This window comes from Candoia aspera, chromosome 8 (genome assembly GCF_035149785.1).
Source record: "Candoia aspera isolate rCanAsp1 chromosome 8, rCanAsp1.hap2, whole genome shotgun sequence".
Classification (NCBI taxonomy): Eukaryota; Metazoa; Chordata; class Lepidosauria; order Squamata; family Boidae; genus Candoia; species Candoia aspera.
The window spans coordinates 70,666,657-70,686,566 of record NC_086160.1 but is presented as its reverse complement, the minus strand read 5'-3'; the positions used below and the strand labels follow the sequence as shown (position 1 = coordinate 70,686,566).

The window sequence follows — 19,910 nt, the reverse complement described above, 5'->3', positions numbered from 1 at the left end:
ATTGGTCTTTTGCCAGTGTGTGTAATTGCTTCCTAGTCATGATGTCAAAAGCCATGGAATCACTTCTCTTATCCATGGTTCTTGCATGGATATCTTGGTGCATGTTCATGATAAAGCCTAGAGATGCTGAGAACACTAGTGGGCCTAGATCCTGATGACCATGATTGAGGAAGTGCTTAAAGCTCAGCTGAAGTCCTCCTGAGACTTCACAGTCTCCAGATAAGCAGCAGAAGGGACAGTGGTAAGGAGTCGGATTAGGTCATCCTGGATAAAAGCCAAACTTGTTCTGGACCTGATTTGTGACTAAGTTTATGCTGCTAATCATTCTCTTGACATTGAGCTACACAATCTGAGGTTCCAGATGTACAATATTTCCTTTCTGAGCTTACAGAATCTCCATTATGGTCCAACTATGGATAATAGTAATTAACCATCTAATCCTTTGATTTGTTTCCTTGCTTTATTCAGAATCTGATCTACACGGCCTGGAGTCCACTTACGCAAGAATAGAGCAGCAGCTGAATGAAACGCTGAGACAACGCAGACACGCCGGGGAAAATGACTACAATATTGAAGTTCTTCTTGGAGTGGATGATTCTGTGGTCCGATTCCATGGCAAAGAACATGTGCAGAACTATCTTCTCACCCTTATGAATATTGTGAGTGCAATATTCTCTTGTCTTAGTTTGGGAGAAATACAGATCTTGGTCACATAAGCAGTGGCAGCATCCAACTGATCTTGGATAATCTTGAAAAAGCTACTGAGGGTTGGACCTGGTTAATACTTGGATGGGAGACTGCCTGGAAATGCTAGGGCTACAGCTAAGACTGGAAACTGGAAAACCTAAAAGAAGGCCACTTCTGTAATGCAACCAAGAAAATTTCATGGATACGTAGTTATTTGAAGTTGAGCTTTCACACAAGAGCATAAAGTTGAACTTGTAAATCAGGTAAGACCTTAACAGCCCATCTGTCTGCAGGTAGGGTTCAGTTAGAATCTTAATTGATGGTTGGTCTGTCTGATTATCCTATTTCTTTTAGTACTGTGCTGTGTTTTGGGTACGAGATCCAAAAACTGTCTCAGAGCTTATAGTTGCAATTCTTTAAGAAAGACAGGAGTACATTTACACTCCTGTATACCTAGAAATCCAAAGCAATGCACAGCCCTAATTCCTATCTCATCTCTCCTCCAAGGAGCAAAAAGCCTTGCACTGACCTTTCTGTTTAACTGTAACCCTTACATTTCAAATGCCTTTAGAACATTGGCATTTGAGAAGTGAGTGCAAGCTTTGGTCAGTTAATCCCAGAATTAATGCTTTGTTCTTCAAAGTGATTTGGGGGTTGCCAAGGGATGGAGATTGCTCTCTTAGCTGCTAGCACCAAATAAGTCCAAAAATGGGTACTTCTCTAACAGTAAGTTGGTTTTCCAATGTTGTATCCATGCTGCATTTTAAGCAACAGAAGAGCATTTCAAGAGCAAAGGTAGCATTTTAAGACCACAATTCAAAAGTTATGGCTGCTGTGAAAATGTGGCATTGATTTCAGGAAGTGGAGAGATGCCTTCAAAACAAAATAAAGCAAAAACAAGGCAGGATAGAAAAAGCAGTTGTGAGAAGACAGATAATGAGAATCCTGTACATTTTGGCTTTGCTCCTGCCCCTAGCTTTCTTCAGTTCCATCTACTAGTGGCCTCCAGTGTTGGTCTGGACTGAAAGAAAGTTGCCATCTCTAGTTGTTAAAGTGCATTAGAAGTTTCCTGTAGATAATTGGAACAACTGGTTGTAATCTAGGAAAGAGATAGGTGAAGCTTGGCCAACTAGTGAGGTCCTGGGACAGTCATAATCTCTGGAGCATTCCTGGAAGCTTGGCATTCAGACAAATCAGCCATCCATAGACACATAGAGATCAACCACATTTACACACCATTCCAAAGAGACAATAAAAAATCTAAGAAGGAAACAAAAAAGACCAGAACACATCCTCTTCAGCAGCCAACACCCAGATAAGCAGGATAAATACCAGGCAAACAATCAAGCAGACAAACAATGCCCTATCAAGGAACTACCAAGGAGAGAACCCCACCCCAGCAAAACTGGCAGGGCAAGCTACTGTGTATAAACAGGGAGCAAACCCCACACTCACTCCCACTGATGATGTTACCCAGTCAGGTAATGAAATGTCTGCAAGAAAACAACCAAGCTCAGAGAGCACTAAGGACTCCACTGGATCATTTACACTTTGGAAAACACGCATCTGAGCAAGAAATCCTTGCTTGTACCTTCTATCTGACACAGACTGCAAATGTGGAGTCTTCAATCCATGTTTTTCTTGACTCTGTCATTACTAAGGAATTTTTCTTGTCCCTCCTCTCTTTCTTCTCTTTAGGTGAATGAAATTTATCATGATGAATCCCTGGGTATCCACATAAATGTTGTGCTGGTTCGTATGATGATGTTGGGTTATGCCAAGGTAAATAAACCAAGTGAAGGGTTCATCTGTCTCCTGCACTCAAACAGATTTTATGGGTCAATGGAGCAGGATCTTATGATCCAATCCAAATATTGTACAAGACCATAATGTGTTTGGCTTGATTTGGTTTGGACTTAGCATGCCATATGATCCCAATCTTTGTCATTCATTCAATAAGCCATGATTAAAACAATTCATGGCTGCCCAGTCTATGTTACTCAGTTCATCAATATCATGCTCAGAAGTGCTGCACTTGATCTTGGCTAAAAGGCTGAGATACTGTGTCATGGTTTGCTTTATGGTTTATTAAATAAGCCACAATTGGCTGGATTCACAATAGCACATGGTAGAGTATTGATAGTCATAGTCTCTCAGTAGAATATGTGCAAGGAAAGGTTTGTTAATATCTTGCTTTTTGAAAATGAAGGTTTTTAAGAATATAGTTGAAAACGTCATTTTTCCCCAAGTGTGTTGATGCCTCCCTGTTTGGCTCCTACCACCACTCATTATTTGAATTTGCTGTTAGAGGAAGTGATGGTCCACTCCTAGGCAACCCCAAAAGTCAAGGTGGATCTGTTCTGTGTCTCTTTGAATGACTGCTCAATCCCTCGCTACTACGCGTGTGTTTTCCCCCCTGGATAGGGGCCTCCTCCTGCTCACCATCAGTGCTCATGACATCGGGGTTCTTTTCTCAAAACTAAAGATACAGTAGAAATCCACCCCTCCCTGGGGTTTCCCCGACCCATCACTGCCTTAAAAACAAAAACTGAAAAACAAATAAGAGGCTTTATTCCTTAGGTGATATCAACACCCTTCTAGTAATTTCTTCTGTGAACCTCCAATAGATCAAGGTATCAAGTTGTAGCCCCAACCCTAAGAAAATGGCCTCCCCAGATCCTAATGTATAGAGTGCCTCTTGTTTGCCTTCCAGGAAAAAAACAAACAAAACAAAACCGGATGCTAACATCTGATAGAGAAATATATACATATATTGTTATTGTCAATTATTCATTTAGAACATTGCTACATTATTTAACAGAACAACATCCAATGGCTTGGGTGATTTCCATCAAAGCTAATAAATATTTATTCTGTACTTTTGTATTGGCACACAACTCTTGTATATATATGGTATGTCTTGGGCTTCCAGGACAGAGTGCTAGAGGGTATAAATTTAGTGGTCACTGTCCTCAGATTCATTTTACAAAAGGAATATCTTCTCTTCCAGTAGTCAGGAATATCAGCAAAACTTTCTCATTTTTCCCAGATGAGATCTGGTCTTACTCACGGGGTGTTTGTTCCAGTTGAAGGACCCCCAGCTCATTATTTTCAGAAAGCATATAAACATTTGAGATAATGGTTCCTGCAAAGTTTCTAATTTGCAGCTTTAACAAGCAGATCCAAGTGCTTGAAACTAAAAAAAAAAAAAAGTGGGGGGGGGGTGTTTGAAGCAGAGGGATGCCATTCCAAATAATAAATCTATGCTTACAAAATGCAGAGATTCACAAAACAGAATCCTGATGCAGCCTGGGCAGCAGATCCTCTTTCTTGGGGGCAGTTCATAAAAATCCATATACACTCAGGAAAATGAGATAAGAATCCATTTAGATTCTGGAACGTTACAGAAAATGTGATGTAGGATGAAGTTGCTCTTAGTGATAAATTTGGTTCTCTTAAGACATGGGGCCTGTGGGTATAAATTATGTGAAAGCCTCTGCCTGCTGCTTGAAAAAGTTTCTGTATCTTGCAATTCCATCAGTTCTTCAGGAAGATGGTAGTACTACAGGGATCTCTGTATCTCTCTCTCTCTCTCTCTCTCTGTCTCTCAATCATCTATCTATCACCTGTCTATCTATTTATCTAGGTTTATAGGCTATTCCAGTCACAACCAACTCTAAGCAGCATACAGCTCCCCCTCTGAAACTCAGAGTAACAAAATGCAATCAACAAATCACATCTGCTAATTTTCCCTTGTTACCTATAGGTTGACGCAGCACTTCAGATTTGGAGGCATAAAAGAGCAAGCAGGATGGGAAAAAGGAACAGGACCTTCCCAGACACACACACACAGTTATTCTCTATTTACATACAGTGGCCTCAGGTCAACAAACTATACATATACAGTTTTACACAGACATTTCAGATGGAGGTTTTTTACTGTGTCTTACCTGCTTCACTCCCGCCTTCACGTACAGTAGGTTTTTCTGTGCTTTCCCTTCTGGGCTCCCTTCCATCCTAGGGAAGAGGCAAAAATAACGTTTTCTGGGCTTCAGGCATCCCAGCACCTTTGTCAAGCTGTCCCAGCTGGTGCTTGGTCTGTTGTCCAAAACCTGCAGGCCTTTCCAACAGCCAGTTGTTCAGCAGATCACTCTCTCTTTTCCTGTTTGCTTCTGTTGAGTCTCCAACTGCAGATTCCTCCTCCTTGAGACCCACAATATCACCTGTCCACACCTTACAAAAACGAATCTAGGAATGCCCCACAACCTCATCCTCCATTACTTAAAATTTCTGCCCTCCTTGGCTTATTTTGGCCCTTTTATATGTTTACAGCTACAGTATAAGGCAGATGTGCCTGCATCCAGATGTTCTACAAAAGAACAAAGCTTTTTAGTGTCTACATGACACAGAGCCTGATTTTGGCCCATGGAAGGAAAATTTTAACCTTGGGACCAGTGCATCTTCCCAGGTCCCTCAGGGCAGCTCAGCCTACCACAGGGGGCACCAATGGAGTGTCTATCTGCAGCTCCTCCAACTAAATACATCTTTCCCAGAGATCATGCAACAGCTGCAGTCAGGTGAACCTGGGAAACATCACAACTGCTTTAAGGAATTGCAGTCAGGGGTGATGATTGTACCCCTGCTTGTGCTGCAGCAGCTTTCTGCCCTGGAATCCAAACTCCTAATATTCGTTGGAGACCACCTGCATTCTGGAGAATGGGAGATGGCTCTGCAATCGCTTCAGCCTGGGCTGAAGATCGACACGTTGTTAAGCAAGAAATTTATAAGGCTTAAAGGATGATGCTAAGCTAACCAGCCATGATGGAAACAATAGGTTGGTTTGTGACCTGTTTGTACATTATGTTCTTTCCTAGTCCATCAGCCTGATTGAACGAGGAAACCCGTCAAGAAGCCTGGAGAACGTGTGTCGTTGGGCATATCAGCAACAGAAAACAGACCCCAGTCATTCAGAACATCACGATCATGCTATCTTTCTAACCAGACAAGATTTTGGACCAGCTGGAATGCAAGGTAAAGTGCCCAAGTGCACACCCGCAACTTTCAGAGTGGACTCATTCAAAACCCATGTCAGCTTTCAATATTGCAGATGCTAAATCTCTGAAAATTCCGGTTACTTCTCCTCCATATCCCAGACGCTTTGCACTTCACAGCTTTTGCCTTAGGTTATAAAGATGTCCTTTGTCTCACCTTCCTTCGGTCTTCTTCAACCTGGCATCCTTTAGATATGAAGGAGAGCAATATCCAGGTTGATCGGCCAACATGGCCCATTCTGAGAGCTGCAGTCCCATTCCATCTGTAGGATGCTAAATTAGAGAAGGCTGACTTGAGTTTGGAGGCTGAGGCCAGAGAGGTGATTTCTTGTCCCCATCATGCCAAGTATATGTTTTCTGGAAGGTGGTGTTGGCAACTGTGCTCGCTGATAGATGCCATTTTCTTTTCTTCCTACCCTGAAGATGTCAGAGTGCAATAGCCAGGGCAGAACCCAACTTCCTGCTTCTGCTGTCACACAGGTGACATTCTTTCCAAGCTAAAATGGAGTGAAGGCAGCAGTAAGAAACTTTTGGTCTGGATTTTGGGAGGAGATGAACTAGGAACTAAGAACTAGGCATTACAGGTAGTCCTCACTTGGGACTGGAATTTTGGTTGCTAAGTGAAGCAGTCATTAAGTGAATCTGACCCACTTTATGACCTTTTTTGCAGCAGGTGTTAAGTGAATCACCACAGGCATTAAGTGAACCGCATGGTTGTTAAGTGAATCATGCAGTTCCCCTTTGATTTTGCTTGCCAGAAGCCAGCCAGGAACTTTGAAAATGGCTGGTGCAGCGTCCCATGGTCATGTGATGGGACGCTGCACCAGTCATAAATGCGAACCAGTTGCCAAGAGCCCAAACTGTGATCATGTGACCGTGGGGATGCTGTGGCGGTGTGAATGTGAGGACTGGTCATAAGTCAGTTTCTTCAGCACCGTCATAAGTCCGAACCATCACTAAACAAATGTTTATTAAGCAAGGGCTACCTGTAAGCAGTCAGCAGGGGGCAACATCAGCCCAATCTTGTCTGAGATCTGAAACAAAGCAAGGTTTGGCCTGGTTAACATCTGAAAATATGAAAGCTGTAGCTGAGACTGGCCAGTCAGAAAAAACATACCAGAAGGTCATGGCAAACCACTTCCATATTGTTGCCAAGAAAACTATCTGGGCGTGTCCATGAGGTCACAAGGAGTCCAGCTCAACTTGAGACCATCTTTACCTTTCTCAGCAGTGAGCACAGGTAAACATTTAGTTCCTGGCCACAGTTATTCTGGTCTGAGATATTCTTTGATGAAATTAAGTTTTAAAAAGCTGGAAAGAACTCTTAAGTGAAAGAGTGAAATGAACCAGGGCTCTTGGGATGACTTGTTGAATGGCCTCTGATAAGAACAGCTTCAGAGAAGTCAACCTCGCAGCAAGCAAATACCGTAAAGCAATTTTGATAAAGTGTGCTTTAGTAGACAGCCCACTTCCATGCCAAAATAAACTCTCAACTCAGAGCACATAATCCCAAAGAGACAAGCAGAGACGAGTCCTTCTACACTGCTCAACTTTCTATTAACAGGAGTGCTTAGTGATGCTTTACTAAAGAGGTTTTGTTTTTTCTGCCTTCGAGTCAGTGTTGACTCCTGGCGAATGCCTGGACAAGTCCCTGAAGTTTTCGTGGCAAGATTTCAGAAGTAGTTTGCCATTGCCTCCTTCCTGGGCCTGAGAGAGAATGGCTGGCCCAAAGTCACCCAGCTGGCTTCGTGCCCAAGGCAGGACTAGAACTCCCGGTCTCCTGGTTTCTAGCCTGGTGCCTTAACCACTACATCAAACTGGAGCTCTCAACCTCCAGTCCCCTAAGTTCTCAACTCTAAAACTCAGAAGAAAATTTAAAAGAAACTTTAGCCATATAAACCTAGTTAAACAAACAATCCAACTTTCAGTGAAGCAAGCTTTGTTGTCATTTTTTAAATAAAGGAAGACACGGAAATCAAAGGCCTCTCAGGGGCCAAGTAAGTCCCAAGTCCCCCACATTGCCCCACATTTGGTCATGTTGCTGCCAAAAAATTGTTGGCAAGATGTCAGGTCTTCAGAGGAGGGGAGAGGAAGGTTCTTAAGGGTGGAAATGGGAATGGCCTCACTCTCAGAGGCTTCCTTGTCAGCCTTGCAAGGCAGTCCCGAGAAGAACCACACCCAGGAGTACTGGCTCTAACTTTATGTAAGGTCACATTAACAGAATCTTGCAAGTCTGAAAGTGCATCTCTCCCCCTCACCTTTACAGTTCAAGAAACTAGGGAGGGTCCCTTCTGAGATGTTTGCCATGCCCTCCATTCCTCCTGTGGGCTCAGCTGCCTCTTATCTGACCGTTGCCTAGTCTGCAGCACTTTCCTCCTGTCTCCTAAGGTCATTCCCACATAGCAATTCCTGCTTCCATTCCCACATTTTGCCTCAAAGGACTAAAAATCCCCCCCAGATCAGAACCTCTTCTTTCTGTGAGGTCACTACCCTTTTGGTGAGGTCACCTGCAACCCTGCACCTGATTGAGGATTCAAGTTGCAGCTCCCAACACTGGGAAAATTGTCCATCCTTGCATTACAAATTTGGAAGAGAATGCATATGTGAGCTTTGCATGAGTTTGGACTTGAGCATCTTTGGGTCAGAGGATCTCGGGTAGCTAAACCAAGAAAAGTGATTTAACAGAGATATTGGAGAAGCTTTGTCAGACTCCTTTGTCCACCCCAGGACATCCCACAAGCTCTCATTCAATGAAATGGATTGAGCAGAAATTCATGAAAAATGAACATGCATTGACATTTGACAAAATAACACCACATATGGAGATATTGCACTGGGGACAACAGTACTGATACTTCTTATGTATTTTTGTAGCAGAGAGATTAGCCTCCATATAGTGGGATAGCATACACCTCAAAGTCCATGAATAAATAATGCTTTTTTTTATCCTAGATTAAAGCTTCACAACAGCTGTTGGCTGTTAACAGAATTATTACTGTTCACTTGCTTGCTTTGAAAACATCCCAGATTTTTATGTGCTCCACAGGATATGCTCCCGTCACAGGCATGTGTCACCCAGTGAGAAGCTGCACTCTTAATCATGAAGATGGATTTTCTTCAGCTTTTGTGGTTGCCCATGAAACTGGCCATGTGTAAGTCTCAATATAAAACAGGATTATCACCTGGCAGTTCCTGGACTAAATCAAGCCCTGATATTTTGTACCTCTCTTTCCCCAACTCAACTTTCCAGCTGGGGAAGCCCATAACAGGTATTAGCCATATCTCCTTAAAATTGTTACAGCAAATTAGATTACTTATTAATTACTGATTCTTTATTCCACCTTCAAGGTCATACCTGGTACATAGTATCTTTAGGTGAGCTATCATCTAGTGGGAGTCAAATGTGTTGGTTTCCAATTTTTTCTTGCATACATTGATGCAGACCATTGGGAAGAAGACATTTATGATAACTCATAACTCATCAGTAAGGCATAGCTCATCAGTTAGTTGCAATGTTCCTACCTTATTTATTTTCCTCTCCTCCCTCTCCAAAGTTCTGAAGAAAAGTGATATGTGACCATTCAGTGGCATTGCAAAGTGGAACTTCTAGGTGGGCAGTAGGTCATGCCAAGCCAATTATTGTCATCCCACTTCCTTCTTACTCATATACTCCTCATCTAACAGGTCAAGTCTGTTGCATCATGGTTCTCTAGTTTGGTCTTCTCCAAGTTAGATGCTCCCTGTTAGTTTTAGAATGTAATCTGCATCATCTCCAGCCATTAGCCAAGCTGGCTGGAGTTGATAGGAATTGTAATCCAAACCATCTAGAAGATAGCAGGTGGTGTAGACTGAGCCTGCCTGCCTGCCTGCCTGCCTGCCTGCCTGCCTGCCTGCCTGCCTGCCTGCCTTCCTTCCTTCCTTCCTTCCTTCCTTCCTTCCTTCCTTCCTTCCTTCCTTCCTTCCTTCCTTCCTTGTTTTTCTTATATCCTTCCTTCCTTCCTTCTCCTCCTCCTTCTCCTTCCTTCTTCTTTCTTCTCTCTCTCTCCTTCCTTCCTTCCTTCCTAGTTTTTCTTATATCCTTCCTTCCTTCCTTCCTTCCTTCCTTCCTTCCTTCCTTCCTTCCTTGTTTTTCTTATATCCTTCCTTCCTTCCTGCCTGCCTGCCTGCCTGCCTGCCTGCCTGCCTGCCTTCCTTCCTTCCTTCCTTCCTTCCTTCCTTCCTTCCTTCCTTCCTTCCTTCCTTGTTTTTCTTATATCCTTCCTTCCTTCCTTCTCCTCCTCCTTCTCCTTCCTTCTTCTTTCTTCTCTCTCTCTCCTTCCTTCCTTCCTTCCTTCCTAGTTTTTCTTATATCCTTCCTTCCTTCCTTCCTTCCTTCCTTCCTTCCTTCCTTCCTTCCTTCCTTCCTAGTTTTTCTTATTTCCTTCCTTCCTTCCTTCCTTCCTTCCTTCCTTCCTTCCTTCCTTCCTTCCTTCCTTCCTTGTTTTTCTTATATCCTTCCTGGCTGCCTGCCTGCCTGCCTGCCTTCCTTCCTTCCTTCCTTCCTTCCTTGTTTTTCTTATATCCTTCCTTCCTTCTCCTCCTCCTTCTCCTTCCTTCTTCTTTCTTCTCTCTCTCTCCTTCCTTCCTTCCTTCCTAGTTTTTCTTATATCCTTCCTTCCTTCCTTCCTTCTCCTCCTCCTTCTCCTTCCTTCTTCTTTCTTCTCTCTCTCTCCTTCCTTCCTTCCTTCCTTCCTAGTTTTTCTTATATCCTTCCTTCCTTCCTTCCTTCCTTCCTTCCTTCCTTCCTTCCTTCCTTCCTTCCTTCCTTCCTTGTTTTTCTTATATCCTGCCTGCCTGCCTGCCTGCCTGCCTGCCTGCCTGCCTGCCTGCCTGCCTTCCTTCCTTCCTTCCTTCCTTCCTTCCTTCCTTCCTTCCTTCCTTCCTTCCTCTGTCATGCCATTCGCTTGGAAGAAACATCATCACATGAATCCCCAATTTCAGTCTGAATTAGCAGAGGTCAGAGCCACACAAGGAAATCTAGTGATGGGTTCAGTTTTACAAAATCAAAGAATCATAGACTACTCTGATTGTCATGGTTTCTTTCTGAGGAACTGAAAGAACAAGTAGTTCTTAGCATCAACACATGGCAACAACTTTAACAAGGTTGATCTGGTTTGCTCTATATCTCATCCTATTAATCAAGAGTATTCAACTCATTTTACAGCAACCTTCTTAAATCTGGTTGCTTCAGTCTATGGCTTCCCTCAACCATCCCAATTATGGCTGCTGGGGAAGGAGGGCAATTGTAGTCAAATCCATCTGAAAGACTTCTTAGATGTTTCCAATCAGTTCCCTCTTTCCTCACACACAGTTAATTTTGGCATGTTGTTCTTTGATTCAGGCTAGGGATGGAGCACGATGGACAAGGGAACCGATGTGGAGATGAGACAGCGATGGGAAGTGTCATGGCTCCATTGGTGCAAGCAGCTTTCCACCGATACCACTGGTCCCGTTGTAGTGGCCAGGAACTCAAAAGATACATACAGTAAGGACCAATCTCTTGCTAACAAATACTGTATGCCTCTATTGGCAGATAGAAAATATCTAGACCAAGACAGGAAAACTAGGAACAACATCATCTGTCCAAGGCCCAGCAAAGATGTAAATCTGAATTGGAAGAATGTGTCATCAGATCAAGACAAATGATGGCCACCAGAGGCAGAACCATTGAGATCAACGCTGGCTCCTCATTCCTTCTCTGCTTGTATAGTGTCTCTCACCAAGTCATGGCATGAAGCAGGAAGCTTCATCTGAAGAAGCTATCAGTATTATTTTAAGTAGTGGCAGCAAGGCTATTGATGCACTGCTTGGATGGCCCAATGTTTGGCGTTGGGCATGCTCCCCAGTTTTAGACAAGAGATGCACAGCCAGTGGTTAATATGGCCTTACATATCCTTTTCGGCAGCTCCTGGAGCCTCTTCTGAACAGTTTGCCAGTTTTCAATAGCCTAACTGCCAAAAGTCAACAGTGTAGTTGCCAAAAAATGGTGATGTGGTCTGCCACTGTTTTGTGGTAGGAAATGGAAAATCAACTGTAATATAAACCTTAAAATAGCTTAATACAGTTAACAAAAAGAAAGCAAGAAGGGAAGAGCTTACCTTCACCCCATTAAAAACCTGGAAAAAATAGAAACATGCATAGAAAATTATCTATATGCATGGTGTGGTCACACCCACTTTGCAGCTTTGCCCCACCCACAGAGACCTTTGAAACCCAGCCCACAAATTTAATTGTTGCCCACTCTTGTTTTAAACCATAACAAATAGTTTCACCCCAAATTTGGGGGAAGAGCTTGGTTTAGTTTGAGCTTGGATGTGAACAAAATAATTTGGGAGTGTGATTCCTGCGCAGCTTGACTCTCTGTGTCCTATGAAGACACAGGTGATGAAGACAGTAATTGCTGAATTTGAGGACAGGAAGTGATCACATGGTTCAATGTTGGACTAATGGAAGGATGCCCCACATAGTACCTGCCTTGTAATTGGCAAGGGTAATACATAGCTCAGCTAGTCAAGTAGGAAATGTGTATATCAAGAATCATCTCCAGTTTTCCCCACTGATTTTTGAATTGCTTTTGTGCCCTCTAGCGTTGGTGCCATGCATCAACGGATAAAGACTCTACAATTCTCCAAATTTACAGTGTAGATAGGATGAGTTATGCTTGGTGGCCATGGCACACTCTGATACAATAAACCCTACATTTTTTTTAAAATAAATACTTTCTTTTTAAAAAATGCCCCCAATCTCACTTCTCTGAGATGCAAGTGATTTTCTGTGAAAACTCCAACACTGGGAATGACCTCCTGCAAGAACTTTAACATCTTGTAAAAGTTCAGGTGAGAACACCAACAACGTTGTTTCAAAAATGATGGTAATTTATAAAATAATAGTCATTTGGGGCTTTGGAGTCACTACTTAGGGATTCTGCAGGTGTTTTGCTGCCGATCCTTGGTTAAAAAATTAAGAGGAAATTGATTTTCAAAATAACTAGATACTGAAGTAGCATAGTGAGACTGGGAAAACCACATTCTGGTTCTGACATTTGCTATGGCAGCATTCATAGCTGACAACCTTGTCTTTTTCCTTTGATTTCTCACACAGTTCTTATGACTGTCTCCTTGATGATCCTTTTGAACATAATTGGCCCAAACTTCCTGAGTTGCCAGGGGTAAATTATTCCATGGATGAGCAATGTCGCTTTGATTTTGGAGTGGGCTACAAAATGTGCACTGCGGTACGTCTACCTTGGTTTCTATAAAGTAAGCTGAACTATAATTTCAATATCAAGGTAGATCAGCCCAAATCTGAGATGGTTGTGATGAAAGAAAGTGTTTCTATATTTCTTTATTCTCATTTTCAGTGCAATTTTTGGGAGGGAGGTGGAGAAAAGACTGAAATTTACTACCACTTTCAGTTTGACCGCATCCAGATGGTTGGCAGCTGCCATCTTTCTTCCATAAACCCATCTCAGTTCAGGGAGAATCTTCCATTATTTGCTTTCTTAAGGTTTGTTCTATACTCTCTATCTCATACAAGCATCTAAAAAATATCTATGGTGTTTCCCTTGTTTCAGTTTCGAACGTTTGACCCATGTAAACAGTTGTGGTGCAGTCATCCAGACAACCCCTATTTCTGCAAGACTAAGAAGGGCCCTCCACTTGATGGGACAGAATGTGCCCCTAGTAAAGTAAGTGAATATGTGTTTCAGGCTAAAATAATGCATGTATTTCAAGGGATTGAACCAAGAGACGTTAGGATGGAAGTGTCTTTCTCCTGTTAAAATTGGGAAACTTAATTAGCTGGGTTTCTTCTCCCATTCTGAAGGTACATGGGGAGTGGCTATATACTACAGTAGATTGTCTACTTTGATGTCCTCCAGGCTTTACCTATCACCAGTTAGTGGTTTTTGTAAAAACAATATATATGTATGTACAGTAGGTATGCATGCATGCTGGGGATTGAATCCTTGGATCTTCTGCACGGAAAGCGTAATTACTAAAGTCCATCTATTTTGTGGGCTGAGTTGTGCATCTGGGGGAAATAAGAGAAGGGCTGCTTTCTTGTGTTAAAAATAAAATAAGAATGGCTCATGGGCTTCAATTATTTTAACAGATAAGGCCTGTAGCAATGTAGAGTGTTGCTCGTTGGTGCTGTCATTCAGCAGATGCTGTCCCATTTCAAGTTCTCCCCTTCCAGTTTTCTATCCCTCTTTTGCAACAATAGGACAATACTCAGCCACTGAGCACAAGTGGTTCTCATTGGTTTGGTTGAAGTCCCTTGAAAGGATCCCACTGTCTAATAATTCAGCAACATTAAGTGATGATACTTTATGAAATACTTATACAGAGAGGGGACAACTGCCTTTCTTCTCCACATCTCGCCTAAAGGTCCTTCAAATGATTTGATTCCTTTTCCTAAGTTGGGCCAGTATCATTTTATGTTCTTTCTAGTCATAGCTGTTTCTTGTGTTGTATCCTTGAGTTGGATATTTTCCAAGGAAGTGGCCTTTGAATATGTCTTTGATAGATTGGGGGTTCTAAGTGGTTCCTTATTGTTCCTTTATATGCTGGTATCACTGATAGGGTTCCATTTCCAAATAGGTCTCATCCTCACAAGGGAGTGGTTGGATGGGACAGTCAACTGTCCTTTAGACAATTTCACAAGCCACTGGTCAGCAGAGTCAAGACATGGATTCATAGAGTTAGAAGGGATTGTAGAGGTCATCTGGACAGTGCAAGATCTGCTAAAGCATTTCAGAAGATACAAGGACTTTCTCTGAATATCTAACCTGAATTTATTTTGCAAGTGTTCCTGCTCTCCAGGGCAGCAGAGAATAAGTCTACTCCCTCTTCTGTATGACAGCTTTGTAGATATATGAAGACAGCTATTTATTTATTTATTTATTTATTTAAATTTATATCACCGCCCATCTCCCCCAATGGGGGAGCTATCATATCTCCCCTCAGTTTTCTGTTCTATAGGCCAAAGCTAGCCAGTCTATTTCAGCACTCCTCATAGGATTTAATTTCAGTTCCCACACCATGTACAGTATCTGTACCTGCATCTTTATATCTACCATCAAATATTCAATGAAGATCAGTTGCCACATGTTCCAGGAGCAGCAAACCAAATTCTCAAATTTTCATGTTTAAGGGGAAAGCTCTCAGTATAATGTGGAGATATGTAAATGCTCTTGTTTATTTTGAAGTGGGATAATGGTTAAGTAACTTTGTCAGGATGGTCTTTTAAGGATTTGGATGGATGTCTCTGGTTTTTTTGGATATTATTCTTATGTTTGCTAAAGGGATATCAACAAAGTTATCAGATATACTGTATATATAAGGATTAAGATGTAGACAGGTTATTTTTCTCTATTTTATTTATTCTATTTTTTGTTAATAATAGTAGGCAGAAAGGAGTAAAATTACAGTGAGGTGGGACACTATTTCCTTATTTGTTCTTTTTGGGGAAAAACTTGGTTGGGAGGCGTTGTTGTATGAATTCTTAAAAAGGAGAAAAAATTATTTTAGATGAGAATGTTTTATTGTAAATTGAAATGACCTATATAAATAATGTTTGCTATGGTTTAATTTGGAGCAAGAGATTGATATTGGTTTCTGTATATCTTTGTGGTAGAAAGTCAGAAGTCACCCTCTATGTAATTCTTCTTATATTTTCACACCTTTGCGGGGGGTTGTAGATTTTTTGTTTCATGCTCTTTAGTTTTTACCTATATTTTGAAAATTTAATAAAGTTTGATTAAAAAAAAAACCCTCAAATTTTCCAAGTTGAAAAAAGGAGGGACCAGAATGCTTTTCTCTGTAGTCACCTCCCAGGGAAGGTACAATTATGGAGCAAGATCTCCCTAAAAGTTTTATTTTCTTTTTAATGGAGCGTTCGTTATTCTTTCTTCTCTCAGTGGTGCTATAAAGGTCACTGCATGTGGAAGAACACTAACCAGTTGAAACAAGATGGCAGCTGGGGAGCTTGGACAAAATTTGGCTCCTGCTCGAGGACCTGTGGAACCGGTGTACGCTTCAGAACGAGACAGTGCAACAATCCCATGTAAATTGGCGCAGCATTTACTGCCATTTTTGCATGCACAGGATCTTTGAAATTGCACATAGACTGCTATTTGATTGTTTATATGATCTGCAGCAGGAATGGCCAACTTAAGGCCCCAGAACTACATATGTTTCCCATTTTGCAGGTGGGACACATGTGTGTATAAATTTAGTCTAAGTTCTAAAATCGGCTTTAAATGAAGAAAGCCTCCATCCCTTCCCCAGGCCTGAAAATTGAAAATCCTGAGTTTGTCCATATGTATGACTTATCCCATCCACAAAAAAGTATCCAAGTTCATGAACCAGCAGTGAAAAATAATGTCCATCCCTGGGCATAGGAGTATCTCAAAAGATCAAGCACTGCCAATTACATAGAAGCTTACCAATGAACTTGGTCTCCACTTGTGGAAAATGAACATAGAGATAAAGAATCTGGTTCACTTACAAGGGTTTGCTTAAAACTGTAGATGAGCTTTCTACAACTTGAAAACCTCCATGCTAGGAGTTGTATTGCAAAACCTCTGGAGGACATTGGGTTGGATATGCATGTAAGCTTTTTTTATTGCCATGTACTAATCTCCATCTAATCCAGTATTATCTAATCTCAGGGTCTTAGACTCCATCACCAATTACCTAATTCTTTACATTGGGGAAGCTGAGAATTGAATTTGGGACCACTGATGACCTTGATGGAAATATGCAAGACCCGTTACCTAGGCAAAAGGGGCTGAAACGTGTTTTTTTTTTTTAAATCCTGAGAAGTGAAATAAGATTTGGAAGTGGTTCAGGCAGGTGCCTTCCAAATTCACTGAATTATAAGAGGGAGGAGGAAGTCCAGAACAATCAGACTTGCAAGATTCTATTATTATAGCTAATCTCAATAAAAGTAGTTTTAGCCTTAATATGGAGTTGATTTCTTGATCTAGTCTACCTAGTGAGGTTGACAACCACTGACTTAGTATTCTTCCTGTAGCTATGGTACTAATCAAGATGGAAAACCATCAAGATGGAAAACCAGTCCCAAATCAATGGGAAGAAGCTGGTGTTTAAGTACTATATTATTAGACTCTCAACTCCCTTGAAATGTTGTTGAATTCTAATTGATCTTGCTAGCTCAGTTTGATAGGAATCACATTCACTACAAATATAATATTTGTGTTTTGATGTAGGAGAGTAGGAACTACAGTTAAATCCTGATTAATCTTATTTTATTTCTAATTTTTCCCTCTAAGGCCTATTAATGGGGGTCAAGACTGTGCCGGTATCAACTTTGAGTATCAGCTGTGCAACATGGATGAATGTCCAAAGCTTTATGAAGATTTCCGAGCCCAGCAGTGTCAACAACGTAACTCCCATTTCGAATATCAAAACAGTAAACACCACTGGCTTCCATATGAGCATCCAGATGGTAGGCAATGGCTTTTCCCTGATTCTGTTCTTCTATGGAAGAATGGTTTAAGTGTCACAAAGGAGGCAGAGAAAGTAGTATAAGTTACTTAGTGGAATATTATTGACCTCTTCCCAACAACTTGTCCTTTTCAAAACATTAGAAAACTAGTTCTAAATTGAATTATTTCATGAGTGGTAGCAGTAACCAAGTTTAGCACAATATCCAACAACCAAGTAAATACCATTACAAAACAATTCTTAATGTTTCTAATAAAGATAAACCCAGTTGAGTTCAATAAGTCTTATATTCAACAATGGTGGTTGTTGTTCAGTCGTTAAGTCGTGTCTGACTCTTCGTGACCCCATGGACCATAGCACGCCAGGCCTATGGTAGCTTTAGCAAATAAATTTGGTTGTTCGCTGAAAATTCTGACATCATTTCAATAGGACAACATTTCACACAAACCTGAACTATCTTTTTTTGCATAATGAAATGCCCAGTTTCAAAATCCGTTCCCATGGTTCCCATGAAGTTAGGAATATTCAAGAAAGGAAGAAGAAGGGAGTAGATAGACAGATATGTGTTGGGTGCATGCTTAGTGTTCATTTCCCCCACCCACCTAATTTATTTATTTATTTATTTATTTTATATTTCAAATTTCTATCACTGCCCATCTCTCCCAAAAAGGGGGCTCTTTGGCTATTGCTTTCATGAACATTTCTAGCCCTTTCCAGGACTCACAGATCCTTCAAGGGAATCTCTGAGCCTTTCTTGAGACTTTCCTACACTACAGGAAAGGAAGGAAGAAGGAAAAAAATCTAAACAATTAGATTTAGATTTAGAGCCCTAATTTTGTTTAGGGATTAGGGTTTATTGATTTGTTTGAGGTGAAATCATTGGATTCATAAAATGTCAGTGTTGGAAGGGACCTTGGAGATCATGTAGGTTTATTTCATAGGACATCAGGGCCATTTTTTTTTCAATAAAAGCTATCTGGGAACTGCTCTTCTGTGGTTTGTTCTTACGCCACCCTGACAACTTCCCCACATTGCAGCCCTTCTCATGTGACCTCCCTTGACTAATTTTACCAAACCAGTATAGCCAGCAGGAGGGGCCATTATAGAGCTTTTAAGAACATAAGAACACAAGCAGTGCCCTGATGGACTGGACCCCTGGCCCATCCAGTCCAGCAGTCTGTTCTCCCAGTGGCTGGCCAACTGCACAAGGAAGACCACCAGTCTCCTAGTAGATGGTCTTCAGAGGCAGTCACACTGCCATCAAAGCTAATAGTCTTTGGTTCCCAGTACTTCCATGAATTGGTCCAACCTTTTTTGAAGCCAGATGTAATGGTGTAATGGGAGCCACCTTGGGAGACAGGAAGAAGAGCTGCAGCCAGGACTATGGTCAGACAAGAGATATCTCAGCCCATAGAAGGAATTGGGGTGGAGAAAGCATCTCAGAAGGGACCCTCCCTAGTTCTCTGGAAAGTAAAAGTAAAAGAGGGGAGAAATGTTTTCAGACTTGCAAGATTCTGGTATTGTAACTTTACAATAAAGTTAGTGTTAGTACCCATGGTTTTGGTTTCCTGTCTTGACTACTTCAAACACCAGCCAAGCTGATAGCCAACACCACATCTCATGCTAAAATTGTAAATTGTTCCCAGTCTAAAACTCATAAAAGTAGTACTGTTTTTCTGCCCTCTGTAGCCACCAAGAGATGTCAACTTTACTGCCAGTCCAAAGAGACAGGTGATATTGCTTATATGAAACAACTAACCCACGATGGGACTCGCTGTTCATACAAGGACCCCTTTAGTATCTGTGTCCATGGAGAGTGTGTGGTAAGTGATAGCCATTCTATAAGCTGTGGCTGCTCTAGCTTGATCCAGGAAAGCTCACAAAAATTCTTAAGATGTATGTAGAAAATATTCACTTATGGTGCACATTTTAGGAATGCAGAAAAATAAGGGCAAAAAGTTTATTTCACAAAAGCCAAAATGGCCACAACAAAGGTGGAATTAAGGTATAGAATTAATAAAAAGGAAACAGAATTAATTAATTAATGGCTGCTTGCAGAAAGGCTCAGTTTTACCTCTGGTAACTCCAGGTGGAACTGGGAAGAATTCAGTCTGAATCATGAAGAACCATTGTGTGTCCAAGTATGAAGCTATTTAGACCAGTAGATGGACTGTTGCAAGAGAACTTCCTACAATCCTATGGCCATTTGTTGGGGAAAGGGCATGTAATGTTTTCCAGTTCTCTGAAGGCTTTGCTCTTCTACCTAGTTCTCCAAGGCCTTTAGAATTTGAGTAGTGTTTTGTTGTGAGTTCCTTTGTTTTGGTAGTAGTAGATGCTACTGCTACCATTACTACCTTATTTTCTACTCTATCAAACTGTAAGTTCCCTGCCTGCCCCTGTTCTCTGGTTTTTAGAAACCTCTAGGAGGAGTTTTCCATATTTCCTTTCTCTGGGTTTTCATTGAGGTGATGTACCAATAGAGAGATAAATGTATAAAGCAAGATAGGACACCACCCAACTGAGGTGAAAATTTCACCATGCGTATTTCCCCTTGGGGGCAAAATGACAGCAATCTTGTTTCTATCAAATTGAATAAGAATGCAGAAGGATTTTTCAGCCCAGCAGTAGTAAAGATGAATCTTGGCTATGCACCTTCCTGGCT

At 41.5% G+C, this 19,910-nt stretch overlaps 1 protein-coding gene across 1 annotated transcript in view; it reads left to right on the top strand.

Moving 5' to 3' along the window:
• ADAMTS3 (ADAM metallopeptidase with thrombospondin type 1 motif 3) overlaps window positions 1–19,910 on the top strand; it is a 132,416-nt gene that overhangs the window by 77,161 nt on the left and 35,345 nt on the right. The window contains exons 4-13 of the mRNA XM_063310748.1: window positions 469–659; window positions 2,386–2,469; window positions 5,562–5,718; window positions 8,785–8,890; window positions 11,119–11,262; window positions 12,879–13,011; window positions 13,351–13,464; window positions 15,697–15,842; window positions 17,074–17,249; window positions 18,938–19,071. Of these exons, the coding sequence (XP_063166818.1) occupies window positions 469–659; window positions 2,386–2,469; window positions 5,562–5,718; window positions 8,785–8,890; window positions 11,119–11,262; window positions 12,879–13,011; window positions 13,351–13,464; window positions 15,697–15,842; window positions 17,074–17,249; window positions 18,938–19,071 (1,385 nt within the window). The remainder of the gene's footprint in view (window positions 1–468; window positions 660–2,385; window positions 2,470–5,561; window positions 5,719–8,784; window positions 8,891–11,118; window positions 11,263–12,878; window positions 13,012–13,350; window positions 13,465–15,696; window positions 15,843–17,073; window positions 17,250–18,937; window positions 19,072–19,910) is intronic.